Source organism: Mus caroli, chromosome 13, assembly GCF_900094665.2.
Source record: "Mus caroli chromosome 13, CAROLI_EIJ_v1.1, whole genome shotgun sequence".
Classification (NCBI taxonomy): Eukaryota; Metazoa; Chordata; class Mammalia; order Rodentia; family Muridae; genus Mus; species Mus caroli.
In genome coordinates, this window is record NC_034582.1 from 41,743,817 (window position 1) to 41,768,122 (window position 24,306).

The 24,306-nt window shown below is 45.2% G+C and overlaps 1 protein-coding gene across 1 annotated transcript in view; it reads left to right on the forward strand.

Moving 5' to 3' along the window:
* Nucleotides 1-231: 231 nt before the first annotated feature.
* The window catches only part of Cap2 (cyclase associated actin cytoskeleton regulatory protein 2), a 139,910-nt gene continuing 115,835 nt past the window's right edge, over nt 232-24,306 (forward strand). The window contains exons 1-2 of the mRNA XM_029468430.1: nt 232-393; nt 21,869-21,990. Of these exons, the coding sequence (XP_029324290.1) occupies nt 21,870-21,990 (121 nt within the window). The 5' untranslated portion in view covers nt 232-393; nt 21,869. The remainder of the gene's footprint in view (nt 394-21,868; nt 21,991-24,306) is intronic.

Genomic DNA, 24,306 nt, shown 5'->3' on the forward strand with positions numbered 1-24,306 from the left:
CTATGCATCCCTACCCACCCCCAACCCCCTTCAGGGACCGCCAGACCTTTTCAGAGCTCTTTGCAAACCTGCAGGAGGAGGCGAAGGCATTTCCTGCTTGCACCAGCGATCGCCTCTGCCCTCCTATCTCTCTTCTCCCACGGCCCATCTGTGCCTCCTCTCTGCTCCCTTCCTTGCCACCCCCGCCCTCGGCTGGGTGCTCCCGGCCCCTCCCGCGCCCGTCTGTATTTGGAGCTGCCGGAAGCCGCGGGCGACTCTCCCCGAGAGCAGCGTGACCGACTCGGGCTCCCGTGCAGGGGGGAGGCGGAGGCAGCACGGGGCCTGCGGGAGGAGGGCGCAAGTGGCCGGAGCCGGCTTTGCATCACCGAAGCCGGGACCTGGGCTCTACAGCAGGTCAGGCTGGAACGCGGAGGGGGGCCGGGGGCGGCGAGAGGAATGGGGGGCTTGCCTGGACACCCGGCACCCCAAGGCCGGCGCTCGCAAGTTGCGCGCCCCTGGTAGGGTGGGAAATGGCCAGGACGCGGGGAAGAAAGGCGAAGCAGACTCAGGGTTCTGAGGCCACCCAGATGTGAGGACAAGGGAAGTGAGGACCGGGGATGTGAGGATCTGTGATGCGGGGATCCGGCGCTGGGGCAGTCCTCATCTGGGTCAGCGCAGCCAGCGCTCCAGCTGCTCGCCTGGCGCTGAGGACCGCGAGTTTCGGGCTGGAGGGCCACCCATGGCCTGCCCGCCGACAGCCATCGCACCCAAGGCCTGTCTAACTTCAAGGGGTCTCCACTGCTCTGCTTTGAGCTTTCTGAGGGTTCCCGGGTGGGTGTCATTGAAGTAGATCTTGCCAGTGCTACCTCAATCCGAAGGTGCTGGAAGGAAAGGAAGGGACCTGGCTTCTCTGCAGAATCTGACTTGAGGCCATGAGTCACTTCTTAAAAATGCACACGCAACTGATGCTTTGAAGGGACCGCTCTGAAAATGGTACCCCTCAGCGGCTCTCTGACTGTCCCATAGGGGCTTGTTTGTGACATCAGCAATCTTGTCGTCATCTTTAGGCGGATGGCCCGCCATGCACATGAGACTATTTATTCTCATCAACACCACAGAGGCTGTGCATTAAGTCATGTCGGAATCCAGGCGTTCTTTATGTGAGTTTGTGCTTTTAGGACTTGTATTTAGAATTAGGTCTAAAAAGTTTACCAAGTGGAGGTGAACTTTGTACAGCCAAGACTTGGGTCTTGGCCTGTGTAATCAGGAGAAGGCAGAAACAAACGGAAAAAAAAAAAGAAAAAGAAAAAGAAAAAAGAAAAAAAAGGGAAAAGAAAACTTAGTTTATCAGAATTGCTTGCAGAGAGAGCACTGCCTGTTCGTGTGGCTGCTTGGTTTGTTGGTAGACAGAGCTTTGCCATGGAACCCCAGGCTGACCTCAAACTGTTAGCAACCATTCTGCTTCCGAGCTGAGATTGCAGGTACGGTCCTCTGCTTCCCGGAGGCGGTCTTACTCTGTACCCAGGCTAGCCAGGAACTCGCCTTTAGCTCAGGTTGACTTCAAACTCACAATCCTCCTGCTTCCGGCTTCTGAGTGCTGGATTACTGGTAGGCACTGCCTCACCTAACGAAGGTGTCTCAGAGGTCTTGCTGACGTAACTGGGACCACTTTGTGGAAGGTAACAGTGGTGTCTGTCTCACCTTTGGAGTGACTTCGATTTGCTGGGGTTTCCTTAGAATACAAGCCTGCGGAGGGCAGGCAGGGGTTCGGGGTGGTTCTACGTGGTTAGGGACTGAAAGCAGATACAGAAAGCTGGTGGAAAGAATTAATTCGATCACTTGCAGTCAGAGCACGGTATCTTGACAAGACTGTACCTTTTTTTCTTTTTTTCTTCTTAAGAAAAGACTTATTACTCCACGAATCCTCGAATCTGAAAATCCTTAATAAAGTTAGGATCAGGTGAGACTCAAAGACAAAGAGGAAAAAACAGAAGCTGACTGTGAGAAATGATAGTGACCAACCAGTTCTGCAAGCCAGAACTGGGATTTTCCACAAGACATTGTTTAGCTTGTTGGGATGACAGGAGTGTGGGGTTCCCTAGCTTCCTGGCTAAAGAGCTAGATGGTAAATAGGGGCTCTGTAGCCCTCAAGGTCGGCTTAGTAACTACTCAGCTTGGCTGTTGTAAATTGAACGAGGGAGGCCGAGGAGAATATGGAGAGGAATATACCGACGAGTTTCATTGTGTTAACAGATATGAAATTTGAAGTTTAGTTGATTTTCACCAGTAGCAATTTTTCTCCTCTATCACACACACACACACAAACTTGCACTCACATACATGCGAGCATATCCACTCACACACCATACAGACATACACATACCACAAATACATACATGCATACAAGCACACACATACACACAAACACAGGCATACATGCACATACACACTTAGTTTATAGGAGGACGGTTGAAGGAAACAGAAGAGAAATAGTTTGGGGGTTTGTTTGATTTTTTTTTTTCCTCCTGACAGTAGAGAGCATTTTCCCACTTTGGGCTAGAGTCTCAGACGGGTAGATTCTCCAACTGCTTGAATTATGCCCAGAAATTAAATACTCACAAGAACAACATTAACTTACTTTTGACACAGTGGTGTTTTATTTCATTTTGAATATCTCCTAACATATATCTTTATTCCAAGGTTTAGTTTTAGTCTTGATTCATCAATTTTGTATTATACATCAGAATATGCTGAGCCTAGATAAGTTATGAGCATCAGATTTAAGGGAGAGACCAGGAACTTACTGCCAAGTGTAGACGTGGGCGTGAGAACAAAAGAGTTGTGAATAGGTAACTCTCAAAATATAATGTACACACACACATATATACATATATATAATCATAGATATATACATGTACATGTATATACACACACAAATATATATGATCATATATATGATAAGAGATTCAGGTCCACAATATATAAACAGCCTTTCTAATTTGTTAATAAAAAGATGGTCTAATATCAAAGTGTGCCAAGGAGGACAGATGAATGGCCATTAAAGCTGTGGAAAAAAAAATGCCATGCCGGGCGTGGTGGCACATGCCTTTAATCCCAGCACTCGGGAAGCAGAGGCAGGTGGATTTCTGAGTTCGAGGCCAGCCTGGTCTACAGAGTGAGTGTTCCAGTACATCCAGGACTACACAGAGAAACCCTGTCTTGAAAAACCAAAAAAAAAAAAAAAAAAAAAGCCCAACATCCTTTTTTACTTTTTTATTTTTTGTTTTTTGTTTTTTTGTTTTTCAAGACAGGGTTTCTCTGTGTAGACCAGGCTGCCTCCCAAGTGCTGGGATTAAGGGCGTGTGCCACCACTGCCTGGCTAATGCCCAACATCCTTATTCCATCAGGTAATTGCAAATCAAAACCACAGTGAGATCTCATGCCAGACTGACTAGTGTGACTGTAATTAAAAAATCAGATCATCCCAAGTGCTGGTGAGCATGTGGAGGAATTACAGCCCTCAAACGCTGCCGATGGGGATATAAAATGATGTGTTTAATTTGAAAAATCCCGGTTCTTTCAGTGACCTCGAAATCCCACTGTAAGTCTACATTCAAGAGAAAGGTGAAGACAGCCATGGCAAAAAGACGCCTATCCACGGGACTGGCAGTGTAGCTAGCTCATCGGAAGAGCATTTGTGCACTATGCACAAGACCTGGGGTTCAAATCTCAGTCCTGCCTCCAAAAATGAAATTTAAAGAGGGACCATAAAAACTATATACACCGAGGCTCGCTGGTGCTAACAATGCTAACAGCTAAGAGATGGAAACACTAGGGAGGTAGGGGGAGGAAACCCATCTACTGATGGGTAGGAAAATATGGTCCATCCGTGCAATGGCGTATTATTAAAAAGGAAGGCAGAGCTGGCTCAGTGCTTGCGGCTCAGTCATGAAAACCTGAGTCTGAGCCTCAGCACCCACCTACAAACCCGGTGTGGTGACTTGTGCATGGGATCCCAGCAGTGGGGAAGCAGATACAGGAGAGTGACTGCGGAAGACATCTGACATTGACCTCTGACCTCTGTGTGCACATAGGTGTGCCTACAGAAAGGGGTGCCATACTATGAACCTTGATAGCATCCTGCTAAGTGAAAGAAGCCACGTAATGAAAAAGACCACCTAATGCAGGAAACCACTCCTGGGGCACTGTTTCTAAGCAATCTTTATGAACAGATCAGTTATTATTGCCTAGGATGGGGGGGGGGGCTGCAAAAAGACTCTGGGGTGTCTTTCTTCTACTTGATTAGGTTTTTTTTTGAAACAAGGTTTCTCTGTGTAGCTCTGGCTGTCCCAGAACTTGCTCTGTAGACCAGGCTGGCCTTGTACTCAGAGATCCACCTACCTCTGCCTCCCATGCTAGGATAAAAGCTGTGGGCCATCACCACCAGCTTTTAGTATATTTTTAAATACAATATTTTTATTACTTTTTAAATTTTTCATATATGCTTACAAAGTATTTTTTTTTACCACATCCACCTTTCATTCCTGTCTTAAGGAAACCGACTTTCTTTCCCTCCCCCTCGGAGCCGTCCACTGTCAATGGCTTCTCAGTGAAGAATAGGGGCTCCTGAGTGCCCAGCCCCCACCATGCTAGAATGAAGACTGCCTTGAACTTGTTCTACATCCACGGCTGCTAGGAGGACATGAGTAAAGCCATCTTGTCACGTCCAGAGGACTCTGTTTCACAGCAGCTCCGCCAACCGCAGGGATATTTGTCCCTCACAGATTTTTCCTCCATGGCCCCTGAACTCTTTGTGAGCTGATGAACGGTTCTAAGATCGGTGACAGTTGTACACATCTATAAGTGCTATCAAATAGCTGAGTTGCTCTAGCTCATTCAGCTCTTCCCTGTCCTAGGCTGCTACCCAGTTTCCCCCACAACCTTGAATTTTGGGTTAATCATCGCCTGATCTAAGCATAAAATAATTTTACAGCATGCATGAGATCCTAAACAACTCTTGTATAGATCTTTTGAGTCTTTATACATAGTCTCATATTTTCCTTCTGCATCGCTTTTTGTTTGTTCATTGGCTGGCTGGTTGTTTTGTTCTTGTTTGTTTGGTTTTGAGACAGCATCTCAGGTACCCGAGGATAGCCTTGCACTCCCTATGGAGTTGAGACTGGCCTCGAACTTGTGGTCCTCCTGCCTCTGTCTCTCAGGTACTGGCTTTGCAGGTATGTGCTGCCTGCCATAGCCCACTAAATCTCCTTTTCTTAAAACTCACCCTTACAGCTTTAAGAACAACCTGTATTGTCACATGAAGTCACATTAGGATCTTTGACAAATGTTTTTTTAATCCCTATGGTCTTTCTCCAGTCCACAGGCTGTTTCCCATGGTTTCCCTTTACCAAGAATGCTGTTTTGGAGACCGTTTCCATGTGTCTTAAGAGTGACAGTATATGTGTATGTGAGTGTGTATGTGTGTGTGTGTGTGTGTGCATGTGTATAAGAGGTACATGTTCAAATGTAGTGTAAAATATTTATCTCTATCCCCAGCTAGCTTCCAAATGAATGAATGGGACTAAGGTTTATTTATCCAGCTTTAGCACAATTCCTGGGTGAATTACCCCTAATCTGTTTTTCCAATGCTAGACTGGCTACTTCCCAGCTGAGCTGCAAGTACTTGCACTCTGAGTTTCATCCGGGTTATTTTTGCTCTATCAGTCTGTCCTTGGGGCCATTTCACTTGGCCACATGCTCCTGGTCCATTGTGTCTGATGGAAACCTCCTGTTCTCTCTGTCTTCTTCATTCTTCTTCCTCCTCTCTCTCCTTCTTGTGGTCCCTACCTATGACTCCTAGCCCAATAACCAAAGTCCCGTCTACTCTATTCTCCCTAGTAATTGGCTGTAGCCACTTTTATCCAGCAAATAGCTTCAAATAGGAGAGCAAGGTTTACTCAACAAAGGCCAATATATGTGGGAATTTGCTTGTCTGGAGGCAACCAGATCTTGGGGTTCAGAAGTTAGCATTTGTATGCACAGCACCAGACTAACCCCCAACATTCACATATGTGTGCAAATATGGAAGACAAACAGAAGCCTGAGATACTGTTTTTAAACAGCATTCCTCTATTGTTTGAGACAGGCTCTCTCACTGGCCACTAGGCTAGGGTGACTGGTCAGATGGCCTCAGGGACCCACCTGGCTCTGTCTTGCCAACTCTGAGATAAAAAGTGTTTGGGATTTTGACATAGGTTCTGGACATGTTTGGGTTGGCTTCTCATGCTTCCAAGATGTGCACTTTGTGAACCAAGTGAGCTCCCCAGCCATCCCTGTGCTATAAATTTTAGTGACGTACCACTGACACATGTGCCCAGCTCATTCATTCCTCCAGCCCAAGCTAATACCCTGAGTTCCAAGATCCTGACTTTCGGTCTATTTAAAGGCTTAGTCGTAAGACCTGTTTTCTGAAGTAAGGAAGCATTAAATACTGCGGTTCACAAACGGTGGTGAGGAGACATCTCGGCACATCAAGTGCACCAAGTGAGTGCAGTCCCATGAGCCTGGCCTTTCGTTGTGTGAGGTTTACGCCTAGGGGAGTCTTGCTTTACATTTTTCTCTATAAATCGTTTTCTTACTTGGGAAAAGCATGGCTTCTTTCATTACGAAATTATTTGACAGGGTTTTCCCCCCTACACACACACACACACTTTTTAATATTCAGCCCTGCATAAGAAGAGACATGGGCATTGCAGAACCTAGAAGAGCCTTTGCTTCTTATGAACAGTGTTCAGCTACGCTAGCTACAAACTAGAGGTCTGTCTAACAGTCCTAGATTCATGCTGACCGCTCAAACAAGTGGAGAAGGAGGGGGTGGCTTTGGTTTTTAAAATTTCACCCCTGCCTGGTAGCTGGATAAGTCAAGGAAATATTGAGGCTCCTGTCGGCCTCCAGCTGCTCAGAATTTAAAATCCACACTGTAAGCAAACTATGGTATTATCTTTTAATGTGGAGAAAAAAAAAGTTTCTTTGTGTGATAGCGTGTGGGAATCCAGGGAAATTCTGGGATTCGCTGGAGATTTACTTTCTCTGCTGTGACTGACAAGGTAGGCTGTCACCGGGTCAAGAGTGAACACCCACTGAATAGAAGCTGTCATCTCAGCTTCCTGAGCTCCTTGCAAAGGATCTATACTTGGGATGGCATCCCAATTCCCTATCTTGTTTTCTGTTTGGTTTCTATTCACAGTAGAGTCTCTGGTTCTTATGAGATAAACTCCTTTTCACTATTTAGCAACAAGAATCAGTCAGGCTGGGCCACTTCAAGAAAACTAGCTGTTGGGTTTTTGGGGGTTGTTTGTTTGTTTGTTTGTTTTGGGTTTTTTTTTTTTTTGGTATTTTTTTCTCTACTTCCAAATACAAACACAAGACTCCCCTAGTTGTAAACCTCTGCAACAAAATAACCCAATAGTACAACTTAAGAAAGGGTTTACTTGGATCCCAGTTTAAGGGCTCAGCCTGTTGTGGTGAAGACAGGATCTTGGGAAGGGATGGACACACTGTTCGCACAACTGGGAAGCAGGGAGAGATTAATGTGTGTGCTCAGCAGGCTTTCTTTTAGTCACTCTAGGACCCCAGCCTCCTCGGTGGTACCAAGCACATTGAGGGTGAGCCTTTCTTCCCCAGTTAACCCAATCTAGAAAACTCCCTCAGAGACCTATCAGGAGATTTGTCTTCTAGATGATGCCCCCACACCCCATCAGACTGATGCACCCAGTCACCACTGAGCAGGCCAAGCGGATGCTCCAAAAGTGAGTTGAATGGGCATCTTCTCTGCACCAGGCTCCATTGCAGCATCAGTGTGGAAACCATTGTCTTTGTCCTGGAAAATCCATATGTTGAGTTGCTTATCCTATAGTTGCTAATATTTGGTGGAATGGAGCCTTTGGGAAGTGACAGATACCTGAGGGCTTCCCAGAGTTCCTGCTGTGGACATCTCTTCACTTTCTAACATCAGAATGGCCTCTTCAGTAGGACTCAGATTCCTCCACTGTCTTTCTAAAGGGAGAGTGAGTGATGGCCTAATTAAACTTCTTTAGTAATTAAAAATGTTTAAAGAGGTTTGCAAAAGCGAAAGACCCTCAGATAGTGTAGATTTGGAAGTGTTTCTTAGTGCATCTTGTTGCCACTGTTACAAAATACCTGAGGCTGAGAAAGTAATGAAGAAAAGAAATTGTTTTGGCTCATAGACCTTGTTACAGGAAACTTTGGGAACAGGTGGTCACAGCTTGAAAGGACTTCATGCTGTGTCCATGAATAATATAGAAGTGGTCAGGGCTGTGGCTAAGCATGTGAGGTAGCCTGGTTCCCTAACAGCCTACTCCCGTGGTGCCTAGCCTTGTAAGACTTCATCCCCCAAGACTTAAACCAAACTCATAAAATATACATCCATCATGAGCGTGCCCCTACCCTCTGGTCATGAGGATCCCCCCACACCTTTTGGTCATGAGTTTCCCCCCCCCCCCCCCCCCCCCCGGCCGCAACACACACACCTTGTAACATAATCACCTCCCAAAGGCCCTGCATCCTGACAGAGCTCTAGTGAGAAATTCAGTTTCTTTCAGTTTGGGTTTTATAAGTACAAATCATGTCAACACTGTAGAGGGAAACTGGTCTTTATGCTTCTTATTTTAGCAGTCCTCAAACTGTGCACCTGGACCACATGCAGAGCAACCTTCCTTAAGCTCCCAAGCATGGGTGTTCTAAGAGAATAAACATCAGAATTCTCATCATCATCCATATGTACTTTTTCCCAAGATGAATCTTCCTGCTGGTGGACCTGTGATGGAGACAGTTGCACCAGCTCATCTTATTCCCCATAATCCTCTTCTCCTCTTAGTAGGAGTTCTATCTCTGAACCATTTTAGTAACTATTTCTGTTTGGGGGTGTGGAAACCTAGTAGGCGGGAAGAGGAAAGGAGCTGCATTTGGGAACGTTTGCTTAGGTTTATGGATGGGGACATCGAGTGATTCTCAGTCTGAGATGGGGATCCTCGGATACATCATGTGTGCTCTCAGTCTTTCTTCAAAAACAATGTAGACAGGGTGGCTCACTGGTGAATAAAGGTGTTTACCACCAAGTCTGAGGACCTCAGTTTCACCTTTGGAATCCACGTGGCAAGGGAGAACCAAGTCCCTCAAGTTGTCCTGTGTCCCACAAATATGCTGTGGCTTGCACACCTGATCGTCTGATGTAAAAAAGGAAACAGTTAAGTAAGACAGATGCAAATCTTCAACCTAGCCAATTGTAAGTGATGTCAAAGGGTGAACTGGAGAAGAATAGAATAGGGACTATCACACAAATAATACCGAACACTTCTAGGCTTATTAAATACCCAGAAAGATCTTCCAGATATTAAAAGATGTGATTTATAATACAAGAGTGTATGTATTTCATGATGTAACACTCCCATCTTCCATAGGCAGGGGAGGCCACTGGAACTCCCCAGGGGAAAAGTGCATAGCTTTTTTTTACTATTATTTCACTTTACGTGTGTGGGTATTTTGCCTGCTCCATCTGCATGCAGTATCCAGAGAGGCCAGAAGAGAGCAATAGATCCTCTGGGATTGGAGTTACAAATGTTTGTGAGCTGCTATGTGGTGCTGGGACTCGAACCCCGGTCCTCCAGAAGAGCATACAGTGCTCTGAACCACTGAGCCATCTCTCCTTCCTTCATGCCATTATTTTTGATACAGCAAAGTATGGTTGGGTGCCCAGTAGGAGACATTTAAACAGAACATATAGAAAATGTAAAGAATCCCCTGTAGGACAAACAGAACTGAAGCCTAAGTTTGAGGAGAAAGATGAGGTTTTGCGGTCACAAATGGAAGTTTGTGACACCTGGGGAGGGGCTTGTTCATGTGTTGTTCATTAATAGTGGTTCCATCAGCTGTGTTACTATGAGAACACTTTTCACTGAGGCTGGACCATGTGCTGATTAACTCCGTGAACCGTGGATTTAAGGCAGATGTTTAACAACTGACAGTCTTGGTGTTTCTTATGTATGCCTCTCAAAGAGAGGTTATCATAGTCACCCACCCTTCCTTCCTTCCTTCCTTCCTTCCTTCCTTCCTTCCTTCCTTCCTTCCTTCCTTCCCTCCTACCTTTACTCCCTCTGCAATTGTTTATTCTCACTTATCTTTATTTTTCTGGAGGGACTCAGTGTGTGTGTGTGTGTACCTATAAATTTATGTCTCTCATTCTAACTTTGTGATATATTTAGTGATTTTATCTTTCTCCTCTTTTCTTTCTTCTTTTTTTCCCCCCTCTTGAGACTCTGCAGTCCAGGCTGGTTTGGAACTCACTATGTAATCTAAGGTAGCCTCATAATAATGGCTATCCTCCTGCCTCAGCTTGCCTTCCAACTCTATAATTACATGTGTGAGCCACCAGGCCTGGATGCTATTGTTTCAAAAACTAGGCTTTCTACTTCAGCCTCTTTCTCCTCTCATGGGGCTCCATTAACACTAGTTTAGACCCTTAGTGTCATCCGACAGACCTCTCAAACTCCATGTTTTGTTCCTTCTGTTCTTCAGATTAAACAGGATCTGTATCTTCAAGTTCAAGGTACCTTCCTCAGCCATCCCCATCCTGCCGTGAAGCTTACCCAGTGGACTTCTGTCTTTTGTTATTGTAGGTTTGTGTGTGTGTGTGTTTATAGTTCTAGATTTTTCTTTTAGTTCTCATTATTAAGAACTCCTGGCTTCTAGCTGTTTCAGGGATATTAGCTTCATCTCAAGCACAGTTAAAGCAGCTTCTACAAAGGTCTCTGGGAATTCCAACGTCTGTGTCACCTCTGTCACCTCATGGCTGGTGGACATTTGCAGGTTGTCCTTTCTCAGGACTGGTTGTGTTTCTCTAGTCCTTTTCATACCAAACTTTTGATTTGAATCTTGGACATTTGGGCTTTGCTTTGTGAGACCCTGGGTCCCTTGGAAAATGCTGCCTCATTGGTTTTGCTTGGTTCCACCAGCCAACCAGTTTAGTTCGGTGTTGCATGCAGTGTGCCATGGTCCCAACATTACTTCTAGTTTCAAATCCCTGTATCCCATGTGTGCACTATTTGGGAGTTAGTCTTGGACTCTGACAGAGGTTGGTAATAGTTCAGTTCTCAGGGTCTCTGGGTTTGCCCCACACATATACAACTCAAGGGAGAGGCTGGAATGTTCCAGAATCAGGGTATTCCCTTCATCTCTCTACTCTATGTGGCTCTTCCCTGTAATCTCTTGTTCTTCTGCCAGAAATACTGGATTTCTCTTGGAAGTTTTATCCGTTCATCCTGCTGCAGTACAGTTTCCCAAGTCTGGGCTATCCTCAGGACAGAGCAGTGAGATGAACCGTAGTAGCCGATGCAGAAGACAGCTCAAAATGCATTCCCATGCCATGTTCTCAGGCCAGTGAGTGGTGAAGAGTTAGATTCGTTCACTGGAAATTGGGAAATTGAGACTCAAGTTAATCGTCCACCAGATTCCCATAGGTAGGTGGGTTGCCGCTGAAGTGGCCATGTCTCAAGGATTCTCTGACCCCTGTGATGCTTCCCCCACCCCCTACCCCGCGCTATATCACATGACAGAACTTAGCGTCTTATAGCCAGAGGTCCCAGTTCAAAGAATGGCTTACTTTGTAAAGCCAATGGGCGTTGGTTTGGGGGACTGACCCTGTCTCAAGGAAGAAATGTGAACTGGCGAGATAATCTTCGTAGGTGCCCTGCCTTCCTGTGCTCTGCTCAGCATTGGTGGTGAAAACAGGAAGTCCGTACCCTAAGGGGGATGAAGGGCCCTGTGAGACTTGGTTGGGGGATGAGACCAGCGGTGCCAGGACAGGACCCTAGGAGCATGGCAGCAGCAGTACAAGAAGGATGGAGAACGGGATGACTCACACCCAAATAGGGCCGAGCTATCTCCGTGGTGCTGGGGGTGGGGGGTCTCTCTAGACCTTGAGGGGATACTATAGGAGACAGGTGTAGCATTGGAAAAGTCTCACTGAAAAGTCTACCTCTCCCTCACCAATTGGACCTTAGCAGAGGCAGCAGATGGATTCCTAGGTTACCCAGGATCTCAGGAGTCTTTTCTATAGTTTTATAAAAGCTTTAGAGTGCCCTCTCCCCCACTCACATAACTCTCTAATCTTTGTTATTTTGCTTATAACACCTGAAACTTCTTTGAAGACAGAAAAGGACGGCTTTGTGAGTTAGCTTTACGTCATTGTGCGTCAGCTTTACGTCACTGTCTTAAAATGCCCGTGGCAAGCAGTTTATAAAGAAGAAAGGCTTGTTTTGGATCACGTGATCATTTGGCCCTCCTGCTTCCGGAATGTGATAAAATGATGCTCAATGCAGGAACGAGTGGTAGATACCAACAAGAAAAGAGACAAGAACGGGTGGTGACCCGTATCCCTTCAACTTCCTTCCACTCAGCCCCGCCTTTTGAAATTTCCACCTCCCAGTCAGACTGTGGGCTGGGGAACCAAGCCTCCTATGTAAATTTTTACATAACATTTGAGACCCAGGCTAAGTGGTGACTGACGTTTGCTGTTTGGTAAAAAAGCAGTTTCCAGACACTCCATAGCAGAGGAAGGGAAAAATGCAAAGGTGAGCTAGCTCCTTGCTAGCATGACCGTCGTTTCTTGGTGACCCCTGTCTTCCCGAACATGACTTTTGTCCCCTCTTAATACTGCTCACCACAGAAAATATTTCAGACTTGGCTTTCTGGATATGACCACAGTGCCTAGCAGGGGACTGGAAACAAACCAAACCAAGCTAACGTGTTTAATGGGCCCATCAAGCATGAATGAGTAAATACAACCAACGACGAATTAACAATGAATCACAAGATTACGTCCCTCGGTGATTGGAAGGAAAGAAACGTGTTAATGCACCCTTGCCTAAGAGAATTAAACTAAGACAGAATGGCCTGATGGTTGACCGGCTGTTTTTAAATTTTGGTATACTTGTAGAGAAACTAGTCAAGTGGGGTTTTATATATGCAGAGGAAGTCTTCATCTTCCTACGGCTTTGTGTCTATTTCCTGTTTAATCTTAGGTTCGTGAGCACAGAAATCCATGGGTTTGAATGTGCTTCGAGGAATCACCAAGGGGCTGGGGAGAGGACACAGCCTGTAAGATGCTTGCTGTGCAGGTGTAAGCCCCAACTTCAATTCTCAGATCCCAGGAGGAAGAGCTGGGCTGGGTGGCATGTGTTCGTAATCTACCCTGGTGCTGGGGAGGTGAAGGCAGATGGGACCCTTGAGCTAGAGCTAGAGACCCTGTCTCAAAAATTTAATGTGGAGGCTGTGAGAGTGGCTTGGTGAGCCAGAGTGCTTGCTGTGCAAGCTTCGAGGACTTTCTTCAAATCCCAAACACTGGTGTTGAAAGATGGGCATGGCCATGCACATCTCAGCACTGGGGAGGGTGGAGATGGGCATTCCTGCAACTTGCTGGCTTCCAGTCTAGCCCCAGGTTCAATGAGAGAACTTGTCTCAAGGGAATAAGAGCGATAGAGCAGGCCACCAGGCCACTTCCTCTGCCTTCCTAAACGACCAGTGTTCACAACCACACACACACATGCAACACGCCCAAAGGTGTCAGGCATACATTTCCTGAGGAGTGGCACCTGAGGTTGGCCCCTTGCTCCCACATTCACACACACACACATACACACCTACACACCTGATTATACACACACACACACACACACACACACACACACCTGGTCATATACACATACACACACACACACACACACACACTCCTGGTCATTCACACACACATACAGACACAGGGTGTATCACTAAAGACTCACCACGGTTGCTTCTCCATCTTTGACCTAGGAATAGGACCATTGAACTGGCTTTCAGGAAACCCTAAAGACCTCACTCTCTTCTATGAACACGAAAACACTACCAAAGTCACTTTATTCTTTACTCTTTTTATGAACTTGCTGTGACAATTTTACAAGACTCTTTGAACAACATGAAATATATGTATTTTGTTACTGTTGTTGTTGATGATGATACCCTAAAGGGGAAAAAAAGAGCCATGGAAGATGCAGGGCTTGCCTTCGGTGAGAGAAAACATGCGCGTTTCTTCATGGAAGCCACTGTGGTTCCACACGGAAAGACTAATCCAGCACCCACTTTTAAATGGAAATTTCTCCTGTGAGAAATCTGGCTTCCAGCCTGCTGTGGGATGATGCCAGAGAGGAGGCAGCAAGCACAGAGCAGTGAGTGGAAGCCAATTCATTAGTCAATCAAAAGTATTTATAGACTTCTCTAGCTAGGTGTATGGCACCGTACTGGACTCCGTGGGATGGAGGAAAATGAGCTCAGCTTCAGCTCGGGCAAAGCATGCTGCCCAGGCCCTTGGGAGGCAGGGTGGACATGTGCCAATGGGAGAGACAGCACAAGGACTGTGTTCACTGGACAGGGTGCCTTACAGATGCTAAGGAAGTGAACTGGACACATAGGCTGTTATTCTGGGCTCACACCATTTGCATGTTGCTGTGGGGTACTAGTGTTCAGAGCAACTGTGACAGGAGAAGGCTCAGCGGGCCCTTCTCCCTCCTCTGAGCAGGAGAAGATTCGGGTGAACTGTGGGGAAGATGGAGGGTTCTTATCCAAGATTATCCTTGCTTCAATTCTTTGTGCTGTGTGTTTGTGTGTGTTCCTATGTGTGTGTGTGTGTATGTTTGTATGTGCTCCTGTGTATGTGTGTACGTTTGTGTGTGTGTGTGTGTGTATGTATATCTGTGTGTGGTCCTACATGTGATTATGTCTATGTGTGAATTCCTCTGTGTTCCTGTGTGTGTGTGTTCCTCTGTGTGTGTGTGTTCCTGTGTTCAGATACACACTTGTGCAGGAACATTTGGATGTCAGGGGACAATCTCTGGTGCCATTCCTCAGATGTCACACACTAATTTTGTTGTTGTTGTTGTTGTTGAGACAAAGTCTCTCATTGGCCTGGAACTTTCCACATAGGACTATTTAGCTAGTGAATCCCAGGTATCAGCCTGGCCCCAACTCCCTAGAACTGAGATTACACGTGCATACCACCCAACACACCTGGATTTTTTTACGTAGGCTCTGAGAAGTTAATTCAGTGTTTTACTTACAGAGCCATATCCCTAGTGCCTGTGAAGGACTACTTAAATGTTAAAGAGTCATTGTAAAAAATATTTAGGAGGAAAATAGGATTAAAAATCTAATTACATGGCCAGCCTCTCACTTTCTAGTAATCAATACTCATTAGAGAAAATCTTGGATAGAAATGTCAGAAGAAGGGGCTAGAAAGATGGCTCAGCAGTTTAGAGAAGTTGCTGCTTTTCTAGAGATCACGAGTTCAATTCCCAGCACCCACATGATGGTTCACAGCCATCTGTAACTCCAATTTCAGAAAGTCTGATGCCCTCTTCTCACTTACGTGGGCATTGGGTGCACACAGTGCTCATACATACATGCAGACAAAAGGTTTATCTATATAAAATAAAGGAAATAAATCTGAAACTCTTTTTAATATTGGAAGAAGTCTACATCCATACCATTTTGAAGATGGCTGATCTTGTGTGCTCTCAGAGATAAGCAGGATCAGACCTTGTTTAGACTTGTATGGGAGAAATATTAGAAGAATAGGTAGAGACAGGAAAATAAAATATTTTTTAAAATCTCTTCTATTCACCATAGGTTCTCAGTGATCCCTTAACACCCCACACATTGTAACTCTTGTAACTCATTGTAACACATATTGCAACTCTTACTGCTAAGATATGGACTGTCCCACTAACCTTGGTTAGCCTGTTCATCTGTCTGTGTTCCACGGTCTGTGTGTCTCTAGCATGCCTATAAATGGCTAGTGACCCAGTAAAGCAAAGTTAAGCACATTCCCCAGGGCTCCTTTTTTAGTTACTTTCCTCACTGCTGCTATAAAATAACTGGTAGAAAGCGCTTAGGTGAGAAAGGCCTTATTTTGGCTCGCGGTTTGAGTGAGGACAGTTCACCGTGGTCGGGGAGGCTTGGCAGCAGGAGTGGGAGGCAGCTGCTCACATGTGGATGGGTCAGGAAGCAGGGGCAGAGGACCTCTGATGTTCAGCGTAGTTTTTCCTTTTTATTCAGTTCAAGACTCAGCCATATCAGAGTGAGCCTTCACTGCTCAGACACAGCAAGACTTGTATCTTCTAGATGATTCCATATCCATCCAAGTCACTGTAAAGATTAACCATCACAGTGCCCCAGCTAACAAGAGCCAGAGGATCAAATGTGGTCCGTGACTCCAACCTCAAGATCCCTCTGTGCTTTCCCAGCTGAACATGAACACAAACTTTGTGAAATGCCCATAAGTGTGTAGACCTCTCCTTTTATGGGAATTTGAAATGGGAAAACCACAGAAATGCATTCTCTTTAGGTGTTTTCCACATAGACTGCACTGTGGGCATAAAATCGGACCATGTGAGGAACGGAGTATCAGTACTTTGAGGATGGGTTTTTCACATGGATTAGTGAGAGAAAATAGCCCTTCTGATCTTTTCTCCTAAGAAAATGTTTCTTTATTCTGGGTCTCTGTTGTTTCCATACAGTCTATGGGAGAGCACATACTGGCTACAGGAAATAGTTCTTTATTCTGGGTCTCTTTGTTGTTACAATACAGTCGAAAGGAGAGCACACACTGGTTATAGGAAGTATGTCTTTATTCTAGGTCTCTTTATTGTTGGAATAAAGTCTACGGGAGAGCACACATGGATTATGGGAAATATTTGAACCCCAGGTCTTTTTTTAATTTATTATTTATAAACTCAGAGACAAAGATACGATAGGGCATAGGAAGATAGGAGGGAACATCATAGAAGGTGACACCAGATGCCAGGTCACAGACAAACAGCCTGGCTACAGAACAACTGTTCGGATGAGAGAAGGACCCACAGTGGAAGAAGAAAAACAAGGAAACTGTCTATTGTTCTGGGCTCTGCTGAGTGGAGACTCACACCACTGGAAGAGAAGGGGAAAGATGGGTCATTTTACAGCTCCTACAAAGCCAAGAGCTAGACCAGGTGTTGTGGCACACCTATAAACACAGTTCTCAGGGAACTAAGAAGGAGAACTGGAAGTTTGAGGCTAGCCTAGGCTACATAACAAGACTCTTGTCTCAAAAGACAGAGAGACAAAAAGGAAAGGGAAGAAAAGGATAGGGTGAGAAAATAAAAGGGAGGGAAAAAGAAAAACCAAGACACTGTTAACAATAGCGTTAGGAAACCAGAAGGGCCAGCAGATAATCAGAGTGGCCCTGAGGAGTTAGATGTGACTCTCCGAGAATTGTGGCATTAAAAAGATGAGATACAGGGAACTGTGTAGGCTTGAACAGCTAATACACACCTGTAATCCCAGAACTGGGGAAGCAGAGAGACAAGAAGATTGAGAATCCGAAGCCATCTTGGACTACATTTGAGTGTGAGGCAAGCCTGGATTAAATAATGAGACCATTTAACATACAGGTGTGCCCTGGTGGGACTCAATGGATCACGCCTTAAAATGAAAAAAAAAAAAAAACAGACAAGACGTAAATGAAATCATATTACTTGGAGATGAAGAGGTAATTGTCCAAAAAAAAAAAAAAAATTGGCTAGGGTGATTGGAAATGATCATCCCTCCAGGTGAAAAGATATAAACAGGAAACTGTTGTGGTTTTCTAAGAATTGCATACGAAGTTTTGCAGAAAGGTGGAAGAAAAAAATAATGTTTCTGCCATGAAGAAATGAGTATTTGAAGACGTGGATAAGTATAACGTGGTCTGAACAGTATGCAGTATACACATCACAAGATCAGTATATACATCACAAGATACCCTTCTGATAAAGGCAAAAGTTAAACTCTACAAAAGGAAAAACGTGGCGACGTATGGAATCAGCAGAGACACGTATTTACAGGTGACTGAGTAAAGGACGTAAGGAGTAGGCATGCACTCAAAGAATATTACTCAGCTATTAAAGGAATAAAAGTCCCATCGCCTAAATGGATGAAATAGGAAGAAATATCAAGTGAAATCATCCAGACACCTCAAGATGAACCCCCATGTTCCCAGACCCATGTGGGAGTTAAAAATATTAACCTCAAAGAAGGAGAGAGCTGAGTGTTGGTGATTAGAAGCTAGAGAGAGTGGGGAAGGGAAAGGAAGTGGTGGTATAATGGGTACTGACATGAATGAGGACCAGTAAGGGCCAGTGTTCTGTAATACAGGAACTGTACAGTACCACAACCTGTTATGTAATTCATAAAGAACCAAGAAGGAATCTTGAAGACACAAACACGTACACGCACACACACTACACATACACACACACACACACACACACACTACACACACACCATTGCTGTGTACAAGTGGATAAAAATGCTAACCATCTTGACTCAATTATGATTTAATACTGAGTTCCCATACCATGTCTTTTAGATGATATGTGTGCTATGTCATCTAAAAGAGAAAAAAAAACATATGAAATGGAAAAAATAAACAACAAAGGGAGAGTTTTAAATAAGAAAAGTAATAACACATTAAGATGAGTTTCCCATTATAAAAGATACTCAATAGAGTCTCCAAAACTTCATTTATACACAAGATCAATCTCAAGTATGGGCAAAGTGGTGTGTATTTGTAATAACTTCAGGAGGTGGAGCATCAGCTGATCAAAGCTAGCCTTGGCTACAAGGCTAAGTGAAGACCAGCCTGGTCTACATGAAGACTCCCAGGCCAACCAGGCCCTCCCATTGAGGCTTCGTTTTGTTTGTTTGTTTTTGTTTTAAGAAATAAATTACCCTCAAACACAGTTTCTTAAAAGAAACCTGCAAGAGGATAGAAAGTCAGCTCAATGGTTAAGAGCACCTCTGGCTGCCGTTCCAGAGGGCTTGAGTTCGAGTCTCAGCACTTCCCTGGCAACTCAAAGTTGTCTGTAAATCTGGTTCTAGGGGATTCAGTGTCCTTTTCCAGCCTCTGTGGGCATCAGGCATGCACATGGTACATAGACATGCATGCAGGCAAAACAACCATAAATAGCAATTAATTTAATTTTTTAAACTTTAAAGGTGTGAAATATAAGAATGTGACCACGTTTTCCTCTGGTCTGATGAGCAATAGGCAGTAGGGACTCACCTATAGGGTCCTCTCTACAGGGACAGGGCGGCTAGAATTTTGGAGAGCCATGTTTGAGCTATACCATCTGACCCAGACTCTTGAGTCTTCAGTTGTAAATCTGGCCTCCTGTTCCTCCTCTGATGCTTAGACTATCTGTCACAGATAACTTGCCCCCTCACCCTGTTCCACTGGCCTCCTGTCCAAACGCTTCCATCTGTCTCCTTTGCTCAGACCCATTCCTCACCAGACCCTTGTGTTCCCATCTGCCGTGGCAACTCTCTGCCTCTCCTCAGCCTCCTCCTTCATGCCCAGCTCCTGTCAAAAGTTGGCTAAGTGTGTTTTGAAATGCCAAGGCAAATGGGCTGGAATTCGGAGAATCTCTGGCTGTGCTTAGTCTTGAAAGTCTGCACGGCAGCTGAGGTCAAATGTGGAAAGACTTCGAAAGTTTGAGTACATGGCTACCTCAGACCCCATCAGTCACCCTGGGCAAGCTAATGTGGATCCCAGTGTCTCCTTTCTTCTGTCTCTTACAGAGTGCTCCTAAATTTTCAACCTAGAGGTATCCTTCCAGCCTCCTCTAAGTGACCTGTTTTGGTCTCATTTGAAGCTGTGACAAGACTTTCTGATTTTACATGAAGTGGCATCTGAGTGGCATTCCACAGCAATCTGCCTCGCCCGGCAGATTGATAGGCTGAGTTCTGCTGTCTCTCAACATGTGTGACACTCACTGTTAGATAGCTGGAGATTGGAACCAGTTGAGGAGTCTGATTAAAAGCCCCAGGCTGGGAAGGCAGTCCCAAGTGTGAAATTTAACAGGCTCTCCCAAAACAGCTTGTCCTGATGGAGGAGAGCCAGAGGTGGTTTTGGGAAGCCGGCTAACAAAACAGATACATATCCCTGCTATCAGAGACTAGGTCCCTGGCAGTGATGTTTGGCAAGTTGACTAACAGGGAACCTAGATAAGTGAACAGATGGACAGCTATTAAAAGATCGGAGGGTCTTTCATCATTTCTCAAACGGCCCTCGCCCACCTAAGAGATACCCAGTTCCCCTGCAAGAAGATTATGTAAAGGATTCAATTAAATCCCTCCTTCCTTCCTTCCCACCCCACCCCCACCCCCTTCAACTGCAATGGAATCAGAAGCTCTGACGTGAAGAGGAAAAGAATAGCTGAGCAACTTCTAATTTTGCAACCCCTTGGGATTAGATGCTGGATTCAGCCTCGCAGAGAGTCCTGTTCCATATTTTGAGAGAGCTGCCGGCGGCAGCTTCCAGAGCGACGGGTTTCCAAAATAGACCACGAGTTCTGCGCCCATCTCTGGCTACTGATATTGAGTTGCTGAAGTACAAAGCCAGGCATGTGGTTAGATGATGTTAAGCTTGCGTTGGGAAACTGTGGTGACCTGATCATCGTATTTAAACTGAGCAATGCAGAGACGCACATTCTCCTGGCTTCCAGGGAAACTCTTGAAATATTCGCACATCCCAAGGTGACACAGCACATCCTTGCTCCAGGGCAGCTGTGTCCATGATTTTCGGAAGCATGCTGCCCCTCCCTTGCTCACAACGATGCTTGGGAAAGTTCCTACGAGTGGAAGAAACCACAGGCTCTGGCTAAAGCCGGCATGCTTTATTCTCTCTGGGGTCGCAGACTGATTTCCACCAGGGGTAGTCATAAATAAGTGAGATACAGCTCTCAGATAGTAATAAGTTAACTGAATTCAGTTCACAGAGGACTATGTAAGGTCCAGGACTAGTCATGGGACCTACACACTTGGTTAAATATGTGTTTGGAAACAGAAAACGATGGGGGTGTGATTCCCTCCTTCATCCCCAATGCCTCAATCAGCTTCCATCTCTATTCCAGCCTGAGTAATGGATAACTTAAGACCCAGCCTCCAAAAGCCAGCCAGGCCAATACTAACATGTGCCTAGATGTAACCAGCAGCCTCCACAAGGAGAGTAACCACCTTTAATATTTTAAATGAAAACCTCTGTAACTCAGAATCATTATAACAGAAGATAATTTCACCACAGAAACACTGATAGCAAACTGGTAATAAATAATACCCAGAGGGGGTGGTATCTCCCTGCCTGCTGGACAATACACAATTCTAGAAACTCACAATTTCATACAGTGAGGAGAACAAGGATTTCCAGTGGGTTAGAGTTGCCCTTTGGTAATCATGCTTTAACACGGTGACTAGAACTAATTGAAACGTGTTCCCACCACTTAGCCTCGTATGCCTTGGTGATATTAATTTGGGGTTATGTGTCTGTGGCTTTTAGGTGAGTGCTGGACAAAATCGGCATCAGGCAGTAATGAAAAGCTAGGTAGTGTTTGCATCTAAGGTTTTGTAGTCTATATTTTTTTAAAAAGTCGTTCCAGGTATGGTGTGATAAAGGCGCATGCCTTTAGTCCTAGCACTGAGGAGGCAGAGGCAGGTGGATCTCTGTGAGTTTGAGGTCGACTTGCTCGACATGGTGAGTTCCAGAACATCCAGGGCTACATAGAGAGGTCTTTGCTCAACAAACAAGCAGAGGAAGCAAAACACAAACCAGACCTTGAACTGAGAATGTTCCGTTTCAGGCACTCTCATGGCGGGAGGTGATGGAGTCTGCTCCTTAGTGATGTTTATCTTCTACCTACCATTCAGTGGGATGGTGTCAGTTTGCCGCCTCTCAGGGATGCTCACATAATCTCCGTCTGTGTCTTTCTAGAATGGCAGACATGGCGGGACTGATGGAGAGGCTGGAACGTGCGGTCATCCGGCTGGAGCAGCTGTCTGCAGGGTTAGACGGACCTCCGGGAGGCTGCGGGGAAGTGAATGGTGTCAATGGAGGTAGGGCCACTTCCTGATGTCATTACTGGTCTTTGTGCGGTTCACTTAGCCCTGCCTTCAACAGGTTTTCCGAAATCTGACTCCCACTTCCTTCAAACCCCTTCTCCTTCCTCTGGGTGTGAGAACCACCTTAACCAGAGGCAAGCAGCCTTGGGGAAAGAACATGAAGGGATTCGTTTTCTTTCTCCCACAAAGACAGACAGGCAGGTTTTATGAACCAGCTTCCGAAAGCAAACTTTAGAAGCTGCAAGCCATAGTCCACAAAAAAAGATCGGCATCTGTGCCTCCCAAGAATGCAGTCCACAGCCAAAGAGGTGTTGTTCTGTTTTAATGTGTAGCCGCATCCTTGAAGGAATTATCAAAGCCAGGACAAGTGTGCTCGACTAGAAGGCACTGAAAGGGGTTAGGTGCTGTAGGTTTTCACTCTAAGGCTGAGTCACTGCGTTTGACCACAGCAACTGGAACTGAAGCTTGTCCCAGGTTAAGCCTGTGAGGGAGCACAGTCATGACCAGAGCATGTAATCTGACCTCCGAGCATCCCTAACTAGTAGGCCTGGGGCATGGGGGGAGGGGGTGCTGAGGGCAGAACCCAGGGTGCTTTTATGAAAAGAGCTTTTGGGTTGGAGAGATGACTCTGTGGGTAAAGGTGCTTGCCACCCAAACCTGGTGACCTGAGTTTGATCCCCAGAACCCACGTAAAGGTGGAAAGGGTGACCCGGCTCCATAGAGTCCATTGCCGTCTGTGTACTGTTGCATAGGTATCCTACCCACACATTATGCACACACACACACACACACACATGCATATATTAAAAAAAAGATATTTTTTTCAAAATTTGTAGGATCAAAAATTAAAAGCTAATAATTTTCTTTAAGCCAGGAGTGGCTGATACATACCTTAATCCCAACACTCAGAAGGTAGACATGGCAATCAAGTTCAAGGCTAGCTTCAAGTACAGATCTGTCTTAGTTTGGATTTTTTGTTTGTTTGTTTGTTTGTTCGTTTTTTTTTTCTTTTTGGTTTTGTGTGTGTGTGTGTGTGTGTGTGTGTGTAAAGAGACACCATGACCAAGACAACTCTTATAAAGGAAAGCATTTAATTGGGGGCTGGCTTACAGTTTCAGAGGTTTAGTCCATTATCGTCATGGAAGGAGGCAAGGAACATCAAAATGTCCAGACAGATATGGTGCTGGAGGAAGCCAAGAGTTCTACTTCTTGATTTGAAGGCAGCCAAGAGGAGACCAGATCCCACATTTGGGTAGAACCTGAGCATAGGAAACCTCAAAGCCTACACAGTGACACACTTCCTCCAACAAAACCACACCCCCTCCAATAAGACCACAGCTCCCTTTGGCTAAGCTTTCAAACACACGAATCTATGGGGTCCATACCTATTCAAATGACCACAATATCTAACTTGAGGTCAGCCTGGGTTACATGAGATTAAAACAAACAACAACAAAAAAAAAAACCAAAAAACTCCTACAGAAAAGGAAAGGAAAGGAAAGGAAAGGAAAGGAAAGGAAAGGAAAGGAAAGGAAAGGAAAGGAAAGGAAGAGGGGAGGGGAGAAAGAAAAGCAAAGAGAAGAGAAGAGAAGAGAAGAGAAGAGAAGAGAAGAGAAGAGAAGAGAAGAGAAGAGAAGAGAAGAGAAGAGAAGAGAAGAAAAGAGAAGAAAAGAGAAGAAAAGAGAAGAAAAGAGAAGAAAAGAGAAGAAAAGAGAAGAAAAGAGAAGAAAAGAGAAGAGACAAGACAAAGGAAATCCAACAGTAAATAGCAGGTAATCCATATGGCAAGCTTTAAGCTATTTTAAGCTATTTACAATAGAACTTCCAAAATGGAAATTCCGAATTTCCCAACTTTTGCATGAGCTGTGCTGCATGGTACGTAATTGCCTTAAAAATCTATTCGTTGCTCATCTAAAATTAAAATTTCACATGGTGATCTGTGTTGACTATGCAGTTCTATTCCTGACCTGTGTGTGCACACGCACAGCCTCTCTGACCTGTTTTAAATGCTGCCAGGCTTTGGGGAGCTGGGAAAAGCCTCGGGCAAGAGAACACATCAACACCTCTTTCCCCAGGAAAGATGTGCGCTGCTGCTTCTGGAACATGGGGTATTTGGGGACCTGTGTGTCCTATTACGCGTCACAGAACAGAAAATACTGTGTGTATTTGAAATGCACTGGCTCTGTCTTCCCTCTGAACATGATAAAAGCAAAAGTGGACTGGATGCACTGGAAGGAGGGACTGCTTAGAGAGAGCCTGAGATGGGCCAGAGTCTCTCTTACAGATAATCAAAGATGCACCCGTGGTTCC